General features: G+C 36.3%; 1 protein-coding gene across 2 annotated transcripts in view; it reads right to left on the bottom strand.

Annotated features, from left to right (window-relative positions):
* Positions 1-2,805: 2,805 nt before the first annotated feature.
* The window catches only part of LOC131048539 (phospholipid:diacylglycerol acyltransferase 1), a 46,762-nt gene continuing 38,432 nt past the window's right edge, over positions 2,806-11,135 (bottom strand). For both annotated transcript variants that reach the window (XM_057982517.2, XM_057982518.2), the window contains exons 5-6: positions 3,754-4,019; positions 2,806-3,415 (exon numbers count right to left, since the gene is read on the bottom strand). In XM_057982517.2, the coding sequence (XP_057838500.1) occupies positions 2,935-3,415; positions 3,754-4,019 (747 nt within the window). In that variant the 3' untranslated portion in view covers positions 2,806-2,934. The remainder of the gene's footprint in view (positions 3,416-3,753; positions 4,020-11,135) is intronic.

Below are 11,135 nucleotides of genomic sequence, written 5' to 3'. Positions count from 1 at the left end.
AAACTCTCAATCTAGGGGGACTGCCTCTCTAGCCAAGTGTTCTATACTCATAAATTGTTGAAATTCTTCTGATTCCATGTCCAACTTCTTCAATTATTCTTTAGACACTTGAATTGAAGGGTCATCCTCATCATCAAAGTTATGAGGGGAATGGTTTTTAGGTATGCTAGACAAGGTGTGTATTGTATTAATGGAAGGTTTCTCTTAATTTTTTTAGTGGGAATAAGTCAACATGCAACTAAAGACCAACACCATTAATACTTAAAGCATTGGAATTCATGAATCAATAAATTCTTCTCACATGAATCTTAGATTCAAAACAATGGTTTGTGAAACTCATAAACAAGTACAAACTTAAACAACACACACTTATTCCTAGAAAGCAATAGAAGGCTAGAAGAAAAGAGACGAAAATTTGTTTATGTTTTGGTTTATCTCACAAAATTTATTGGAAATGTAAACAATGATTCAATTAATTAATTAATATGCAATGATAACAATGTTATAATTGATTAAACTATGTGAAATAGCAATGTTGTGATCAATTAGCCAATTAAATTTAGTCTTATTTTAGAATATGAAATGATTTGCATGAAAAAAAATAGAAGTTTATTTTAAATCACATTTTAAAATATATAATTTTGTTTGCATTTAATAAATACTAATAATAGGAAGTTGCTTTTTAATTTAGATTTTAGTCTTTAACTTATTTTCAATTATCCATTGTCTAGTCATTAAAATGGCACGGATAAGAAAGCTAGGTGGGTGCCATTGTAGTGTTACGCCTCTCGACGTAATAACTAGTTGAGATTTAGGAATATGATAATATCTTTGACAAAACCTTTTAATTTTTTTTGTTTTTTTGTTCATAGATCTCTAGAAAAGCATTTTAGCCAATTTTGGTTAACACGTGAATAGTGATTCACAAGTAATAAAAAACATTAGACAATCTTAAATATCTAAGAGATAAATGATTATACCCTAGTGACATTATTAGCTAAGTTATAGTTTAATTATGATTGTTCATATAGCTCACACAAGTAGCAAAGTTGGCTTGGGTCATGGTTTTGCTCCCCATTGGTTCTAGGTTCAAGTCTGAGGCCTAAGCTTACCTGATGCGTGTGGTTTATGGGCTATTGCATGCAAACACAAGGAATTGGCCTCGTCTCAACTCACCCCTTCCTATCCCCAACTTGACAATAAATAAGACCAAGGCAAAGGGGTAGGCTCTAAGTTGAGTCACGAGAATACCCTGCCACAATAAAAAAAAAGTTATGATTTTTCATATATTTATCATACTTCAAATTGATACTTTGTATTATGGTAATATTCTTATAAAACAAAATAGAATACTCTTGGAATGACTTAGAATTAAGGTGTCAAAATCCATATCTTGTTCAATTAATAATAATATGATGATTATTTAGTAAGAGTTGTCATCATTACTTCTTACATGAAAGTTCCACCCATGCAATATATTGAAATTGATGTTGATTCAGTTATGGTTGTCTTTCCATAGAAGCTTAGATTATATTTATTTGGAGTATTGGACATACATTGAACCTCATATAACTAATGATTGTTATTAACAAAAAATTTGTGATTGATTTAGTATTCACATCTTCAAAAATATTATCAAATAGTTATGCAAAGGTTGTGCTTTTCCTTGGCTCGCCCTACAACTCAACTAGGGGAGGGCTGGCTTATGATTTAGCATTTAAATCTTCAGAAAGATTAACAAATAGTTATGCAAAGATTGTGCTTTTACTTGGCTCACCCTACAATTCAGCTAGGAGGGGCCTTGTAAGAAATTGTTTCGATCCATAATCATTCTCATAAATTTATGGATCTGTACTAGTTCTTGATACATTGTGTGATTCGATAATTCTTCGACTTCAAAAATAGATGCATGGTTGCATTCATGTGTCTTCAATGTGTTTTATGTGTTTTTGGATGGTGTCAAACATGGAGAAACATAGATGCATGGTTGCATTCATGTGTCTTCAATGTGTTTTATGTGTTTTTGGACGGTGTCAAACATGGAGAAACAAAGCAGATAGATTATCACCCTATATCTATCTATCAACAAACGACTTAAAAGATGTTTTGGCCAAATCTAGTTCGTCTATATTGCTAATTTTGATTATTGTTTCATACTCTATCGTATTAGGATATTGTTACATTAATTAGACTAGAGATATAATGTTGCACGGATTCCATTACGCTTGTCAGTTTCGGATTGTTAGGCATCCTCGTGCTAGATCAAGTATGCTTCATGTTAGCAACAATTCTAAGGGAGTGTAAAGCTTTGTGGTTGGGTTTATAAGGACTCTGGCAATGCTCTCGCCCGTGGTGTGCTCAAGGGAGATAATGTTGGGAGCACCTATTAAGGTTTCAGTTTGTATTCTATGTACTCTTGTATTTGACCTTTGGGTCTTATGTAAAAAAAATTAATTCCTTATGTTTTGCCTAGTCATTGGCTTATGTACTCAAACTTTATGTTAAAATATCATGTCAAAACCTCACCATTCAGATTGACACATTCCTGTGTACCTTGAATTGTGTACCTAGAAAAAACAGAGTAACCATGATAACAAGATTTAAGTTAGGTTTATCGAGATTTAGGGTCACCAAAACATCTAAAGGGTTATACATACCAAAATTTTCTATATGCAACCTGATCTAGATTCAAAGCAAACTAAGTAGTTTGTGGTGACATAGTACAAATTATTAACTCTTTTTTAACTATTCCATTTATCCTTTTTAATGTTCTATTGGGAAAACCTGAATTTTGACTAGCTCGGCTTAATTGTAACGCATATCACTAGAATTATGAATGAAAATTAAATTTCCAAGCACCATGCTTCAGATTTCATCCTAAACCAAGAAAATCAGAGCAAATCCATGAGAGGATTAACTAAACATTATGTTTCATTAAACCTGAAGATTTATCCGCTCAGACCATTTCAGAATATCAGAGTACACTTTATTAGTGCCCATCTCTTTGCTTGTTTCACCTGCTGCTACCCTCATGATGTCCTCAATTAAGGCAACGTTCCCCAAAATGTCAAGATGAGTAGCACTTTGCATGCTTCGCCCTTCTAATAAATTTGTACGGGGGACATGCACGTATTCTCTTATATGGGTTGCCATCCCTGAAGGGTTAAACCTTGTTTTCCCTTTCCAACCTTTGGCACACATGAATCCAGCACTCAAGGCTGGCACACTTTCATCCCCATCAACCAAGTACACACCCCTTTTCAGGCAGCTATTTGAGTCTCCATCAGCTGAACCATCAATTCGGAAAGGTATATAACACGTTTCAGAAGAAGATAATCTGTAAATATAAGATCTTTCGGTAGGAAGACCCACTCCATACAAAGAAAATATTTCCATTTCAGGAGCATCTGGGAGCCTGCACACAAATGAGAAACTAAAATGTGTCAACTCGATATTAACGCTTCAGTGTCAAAAGCATAATGCATTTGCAAAAGCGTCCCAAACAGTGTTAGGGCTGGCAAAAGATTGCAACTATGACAGATTTTTCTATTACAGCTCTTCTGTAAGCAAAAAGACAATACCATGGGGCAGTGGTCCAGCTATTGGTACCAAAATAAATGCTTAAACTTGCGAGTGAAATTAACAACTCAAAATCTTGGAGAAACTTATTTGGTATATATATCTTTTCACCACGTAAATGATAATACAAGCCAACCTAACTCCATGTAAAATGTCAAATACTACTACACTTACTTCGTCTCAAGAGGATTGGACCAGTATCTGTAGTGATTATATTTTGGGTCATCCAAATTGTCGGCAATTCCATGAGAAAAGTGGGCATCTGCTCGCTGCATCATCTTTGGTGCAACAGATCGAAGTAGATCAAGAATAGTTCCTGCTGTGTATACTCTATTCGTGGCAACTGCTTGGAAATTCTCACAGCTCATCTCATGGTATTCAGTCCAAACATCCCCACAAGATACATTATGCTGGGCAGAGTTGTTACATTTTGATCCTGTCTGAACAATTTGATAGTTAAATACTACTTTTCCATGGTGTTATGCATTAACTAAAGAGGATCTAAATGAAGATTCCAACACAGATTTAAACTTACAGGTCTCATTCATTAAACACACTATATTCATATCACCACAAGAAGGAACATATTCATTTCCAAGGGAGAAGAAAAAGACAAACCCACAAATTTCCATTAGTATAAACAAAATATAAATTGAATAATCCATTAGATGAATTAATAAAAAGAGGTGTAACATGATGCAACCTTTAATGATCCACCATTTTTTCCAGCTCATATGTTGTCTGTGCACCGAATATGTTAAACTGCATTTAAATATAGATTTCATTGACAAACTTTTTTTTTATCCACCTTTAATATTTGCAATTCACCCTCTAAAGAATCTTGAAGGTCCTACCAAGCTTTGAAATTGCCTTGTCAAGCAACATCTGTCAAAGTAGCTTGAAGCTTATGCAAGTTGTTCTATTCAATTAGCCATTTCCTGTGCAAATGTTCATACACATTGCGGTGACTCCATAAGAATTGTTTTGGTTCTATCTAAACGTTTAATGCTTATCTTTAAGGCAAATTTTGGTTTTGGTTTTTTATTATTTTTTTAAATTATGCTTTATTTTTCATTTTTCCACTTATGCCATTTTTAGATGTTTCCTGCAGTGCGTCTGTTTTGGCCTGTCCAGAAGGCTTCTTGTTATGCATCACAAAATCCGGTGTTTTTGGATTTACAAGGGTCAATTCAGGTGAAAATCAGCTCTTTAGATGCAGGTACGACCACCCTTTGGTCTGACTAGTTTCTAGAGAGAAATATTCTCTTTTCAGTATGATGATGTTACTAGAGAACAAAATTCCAGGGCACACGTTGCATCTCCAGAGTTCAAATCTAATTTTCATGTGATTGCGGATACTGGACTTTGAAACTTATTCTCAAGGATATGCAGAAGTGCATCCCTTGGGTCTAGGAGCCATCCAAGACATCCCAGAGACGGACGAAACATTCTTCCCCTCAACTTGTCCCCCTTCCTCTGTATGCAATCAGTGGATGTACGCAGGATATTAGAAACTCCCCCTTTGAAGAAACACCTTGTGGACGTCATGCCATCCCCAATAATTGTCATGCTTGTTTCCAAAAAAAACATATTTAAACACTTGAAAACAAAAAAATTAAAAATCTAAAAAGGGTGGGCCCCCAAGGTCTGCCACCCTAATGCAACTCCTAAACCATAAACCCATTTCATTTTGCACAGGCAACAACAAAGAAAATAGCATAGTAAAGAAGATAATTTGCAGCCAGAAGAAGGTCAACTATCACCATGTTTTCAAGATATCCACTATTAACTCATATTAACTTTGTGTTTGCATTGTGCAAAGAAATGACTTTTCTTTTTCATGTATGTTCAAAGGTTGAATTAAAATGTGTTGAATAAATATGCTGGCGTGCTTGCTTTTATTCTCATGATTAACTATTCACGGTTTTTGCTGTTTTCTCTCACTTCAAATTGAACTTCAAATTGTTGTTTTGTTTGCAATTGCAATGGGCTAAAAAGTTGTTATTTTGCTTGTAGACTAAAGAATTGCTCCTTTTCATGATTGCACTTGCATTGGGATAAAAAAAATGTTGTTTTGTTTACATTGCTTTTTTTAAAATTCCAAGATAAGAGTACAACAAAATAGAGGAAATAGGCATGGAGTGGGAGAGGGTGAAAAGGTGAGGAAACTAGGGGTTTTGCCTTCGATTGACCTTCAGATATGTTGACCCAATATGCCCAGGGACCATTCAATGAGAGAAATCCTTTGCAGTAACAATGACAAACAAAAACAATAATTTAGATGGTAGTCAGAATTGGAAGTGTTAAAATAGAACCAGAAAGCTACAAAACTCAGATAACAGAAACTAAGAAAACTTAAGAGAACAAGATACACAACAAATTATCCTGGGAAAACCCTCCCCCTGAGGGTGAAAAACCCAGCCACACCAAAAAATAGATTTTATTGAATGCTCAAGATAAGTACATAACTCTCACACTTAGTAGACAATCATTTAACAATGATTGATAATGCTTAAATAGAAGAAGACTATCAGAATCCTGCTTACAAAATAAGGTTGAAGAAGATGATAATAGATCAAATCTTCACACACCAATGAACACAGCCGAACATAGATAATTATATTGGAAGACTAAAGAAGATGCAAGGTCACAGCATCCAAGTCCTGAGATTTTCATCAAAAATAGAATATCGATCACCTTCATTATGACCCTCGGCATATCAATAAATAGCACACATCAAGACCTGATAAAACTCACAAAGAAGAAGATGGAAAGCGAAGCATAATGGAAGATGACAGTTATACACCGACAAACACCACGAGCCAGTGAACTTCAGCGGAAGAAAAGAAACACATTTCCAGCTAGAGCAAGGTCGGTGGCAGCATACATAGAATCCGATACAAGTAATATGAGCAGGGACAGACGAAGAATGTAACCGAAACACTTTCCAGCTTCCAACTATCGATGAAGAAAACCAAGAAACAAATGTAGAGCTCGAGAAATCCATAAACACGGCAGGAATGATATCTACTGAAGTTACAATCTTTAACAGGAAGTGCAACATTAAAGTCTTGAATGGAAGAGACGACTTACTAGAATTAATTATACCTCTGTAGGCAATAGTAATAAGCTCATACTTGACAAGAGTGCTCAGATGATTATTTTGTTTAACTGAGACATCTCTAACCATCAGCTTTGAAATTCTCCATTTTATACTTTTCAGAGAGATCAATGGATCAATTCCCAGTCCTAGAACTAAAACCTTCTTATTTCTGCAGTAGAAGATCAACAGATATCTTCACCTTAACTAAGAGCATTTTGTTGTTTTGTGACAATTTTATGTTCAAGTACACCACAGGTTTGTGTTGTGACGTTTTCACACATCGCCCCATTGCAAATGGGGACCCCTGCTTTTTTTGCTTTCTAGGGTTTGTTTTCTAGGTCTTTTAGGGTTTTGTCCGTTAGCCTTTGCATTTTTGAGTGCTGTCGGGGAGATCAATAGGATAGCAGGTCCTGCTGGAGTGATGTCCTGATCCTGAAATTTGGCTAAGTCTGGAATGTCCTGATCCTGAAATTTGACTAAGTCTGGAAACTGAAAAACCTCAAAAAACTAGATTTTGCAATATAGCTCCTGGAGGTCTGAAACCACTCTCAAACATCCTGAAAGTATATATGGAATATAACTTAAAGTATAAGAAATACTTAAATGTTATATTCCATAAAAATTATCCTGATAGAGAGTTCAAAAAGTCAAAAAGTGCTCCTGTCCCTCACTGAAGGACCATGGCGCTTTTTCAAGTTTCTCCTCTTTGTTTGATATTTTATGGCAAAACTTGACTTGGATGGGAAGGACGAATGATGTTTTATGCCCTTAGACGCAATTGAGGGGTTTAAAGAACAAAGAAATACACCAAGATGTAAAAAGTGCTCCTGTCCCTCTCCAAGGGTCCAGAGCGATTTTCTAAAAAGTGTAAATTTCCTGCAAGGCCAAGGCAAGTTTGTGATTGAAATGAATGGAAGAAGACATGATTAGCCCATTGAAGATAATTTGGAAAGCTAGCAAAGGACGGATAGGCTTGAAATTGCAAAAAGTGCTCCTGTCCCTCTCCAAGGGACCAGGGCGAAAAACATGTTATCTAGCCTTTCTCGCCAATTTTGGACAAATCTAGGCCAAGGCACAGGTTTGAAAAGATGTTTAAAATGCTTCGAGGTGGAATCGAGATGCAAGAGTTGCAAATTTTGATGACAATTGGCAAAAGTGCTCCTGTCCCTCTCCAAGGGACCAAGGCGAAATTTCCAAATATGCCCATTTACCTTACATTTTGAGATGCTATTTTTGTTTCCAAGGCTCAAGGAGGAGTGAAATGTGATATTCTATGCCTGGAGGGTAATTTGAAGATTAATGTGATCAAGAATTTGCACAAGGACTCAAAAGCGCTCATGTCCCTCACTGAAGGACCAGGGCGATTTTTACAAAACCAATAACTTCCCTCCAAAATTACGCTAAGGCAAGGTTGTGCGAGATAGGAAAGGATCTTCTAAAGCGTGGTGAACAAAGATTTGCCTTCAAAACTTGATAATCCTAGCCTAAAATGCAAAAAGCGCTCTTGTCCTTCACTGGAGGACCAGGGTGAAAATCTTTAGAACACCAATTTTGCCTTGCAAAAACAAGTTAAGCATGCATAGAATGAACGAAGCGATCATTGTTTGTCCCACAACGAAAGTTGGCAATTAAAGGACGAAGAAATAAGAGCAAAAGTGAAAATCGCTCCTGTCCCTCTCCAAGGGACCAGAGCGAGGTAAATGGCATTCATTATTTTTTACCATATTTGGGCGTTAATATCCTCCAAATCGCATTAGATGCCAAATTGCTAACTTTGGAATATTTGAAAAAATTAATTAAATTGGCATTTAATAAATTAATTTTGGGCCTCAAAAAAAAGAATCGAATTTCTATTATAAAGGCATTTAAAATTAATTTTTGTGAAATTAAAAATTAAAAGTTGAGCGCACAAGGCATTATTTTGCCTTTATTTGACAAGTCGGCCTACTCCTTTTGAGGTTTTATTTATTATTTCACCTTTTATTTGCTAGGTCGGCCTCGTGGGTAAGTGGAAGGTGAGCGCTCTATATATTGGAGGTGGTTTTTTTGTTTTTTTTTCACAATTCAAATCATTCAATCATCCTTTCAAGTGCGAATTTGGAGAGCTAATTGAAGGTGCGAAATCTAGCTGGAGTGGAGCGAATTTCTACTAAGTGTGGAGAAGCTAGTGGAGGGCGAAATTCTTTTGAAGCTAGAGGCGGCGTGATCCATCCAAGAGGAGGCTATGATCTACACTTTGCCTAGCGAAATTCATCTATTTTTGCATCATTTCTTAGAGTTTAATACTCAAAAGGGAGGTATGAAGAATCATTTTGAAGTTCTTATTCAAGACTTATTGTGATCCCATTGCAATTTTGTAAAATCTAAGTCTTGAAAATCCAATTTCCATTCATTATTAATTTGAAAATGTGTAATTCTTGATTTATCATGACTTTTTTAAAGTTTTACCTTTGAAAGGTCTTAAATATTCATGCTTTGAGGTTTGATGCTCAAAAGACTAACTTTAATATTTTGTGTAGGCATCAAGTGGAGATCCCGGAGTTGGAAAATCAAGCCAGATCAAGGACGGTCTCCTCCAAGAAGATCAAGCAAGGATAAGGGCAACCTCCTCCAATCTAGCATCGACAAGGACGACCTTCTTCGGTCAAGCATCATCAGGAATAACCTCTTCCAATCCAGCATTCCAAGGCGAGGTACATCAATCATCCTGCACATCAAAGACGAAACGAGTTAGAGCAAGGGTTTGTTGAAGAAGCAGATAGTTCCAGATGAATTAATTAAAGCTAGCTTCTCAACAACATCAAGTTGAATATCTACCAAGTTACGAGTGTCAGACGAGGTGGCATCCTAGTCATCACTTCTCCAGTCAGTGTGGTCCACCTCAGCATGTCCAGATTCAATGTACCTAACTCATGGGAGATGGCGCAAACTCCGATGTACCTACCCCGGCTATCTATTGGTCGAATTCTCCAGAGAAGACATGTGTCCAATTAATACAATTATTTCATTGGTCGAGCATTAAATGTTATGTAATGGTTGTAACAAACCCTAATTAGGGTTTTCATTGTTGAATCTTGGCCATTGATCTCAAATTGATCTCAGCCATCAAATTGTATTGAGGGCACTATATAAGCCCTGGCATTTCATTTGTAAAGAGGAAAAAATATAGAAACAGTTAATAGAAGATAGATAGAGAGTAGTTAGAAGGTGATTAGCTAGTTGATAGAATAGCAATTAGAGTAGAGTAGAGAGAGAAGGCAAAGATTGTTGCCAAGATGTTGTTGTAAAAGACTTGTAACTCCATTGAAGAAATGGTGAAATTTATGGGTCGATTCGACAATTTGCATGGTCTCTATACTTCTCATATTTGATTTTATGTTATTAGATGAGTGGAAGAAATGTGCTTGATTGATGGTGGAATTCGTATATCCATACTACTAGCAGTTTGTTGATTGCAGACTTGCCTTGTGTAGTCAACTGGAATCATTCAGCTTAAGCTTAACTTCAATTGTCACTTCTTCATTGATATGCATCAACCTGATGGTGTCTATGCCTGCAGTGATGATTTGAACATCATAAAGTTTTCCTTCGAAGATCGCACTAACCTTGTGGAGATGGTCCTGGGATGTCAAAACAAGACTTAGTTAGAATTTCATCTAAGATCATTCATTGCTCCTACATTCTTAGTATTAGGATTAGATCCTTTCCTCGCCCTCGTCTTTTTTCCTTCTTTTCAAATCAAAGCTAGTAAAATCCTGTGTTCCAACAATATTCAAAGCAAATCAGAAGTTCAGTCATCAAGTGTAAGTCCCCTTATGATTCCAGCAAATCACATCATACCACAGAGAGCTTATCCACACGTAGAGATCCTACAACGAAGAACCTTGAAGTCACCCTGATTGATCCTTTTCGCGATATCTTCAGCATTTAGAGGCTTTACTCAAGAGAGGATAAGGTACCCTTGGGTATTTTATTCTGTGTTTGATAGTGTACAAAATACACGTCAACAGTTTGATTCTCCGAGCTACGCAATTTTTTTGTGAAATGATCATTGTCATCAATTGCACATTGAATCCTGGGTTTTCCATCTTAACCTTTACGAACAATGAGCTTTATTTTTTAATGTTTTCCTCTTTCTGCTTCAAGCAAGGAAACCCAAGGAGGACATCCCCAACATATTTTAGGGTGTCACCATTTTGAAATATTCTGTGGATGGGGGTCAAGGGACCTAGGGGATGGGGGTCAAGGGACCTGGGATGTCCCAGAAAACCAAAAGGGGACAGCCTATCATCCCCAAGAAAAGCAGGAAAATCTGTGACATCCCCCAACCATCTTAGATATGGCTGGCCATCCTCATTTAAAAAGTAAGTTTATAAAAATTAAGTCCTTCAAAAAAAAACCTCCACCTCGGCCTAATGGCCTCATCAGAACTGCCTTTAGCATGGGTAAGGGG

The sequence above is a fragment of the Cryptomeria japonica genome, chromosome 9 (assembly GCF_030272615.1).
Source record: "Cryptomeria japonica chromosome 9, Sugi_1.0, whole genome shotgun sequence".
In the NCBI taxonomy this organism is placed as follows: Eukaryota; Viridiplantae; Streptophyta; class Pinopsida; order Cupressales; family Cupressaceae; genus Cryptomeria; species Cryptomeria japonica.
Note: the sequence above shows the minus strand (reverse complement) of the source record. Positions and strands in the feature narration are given on the sequence as shown.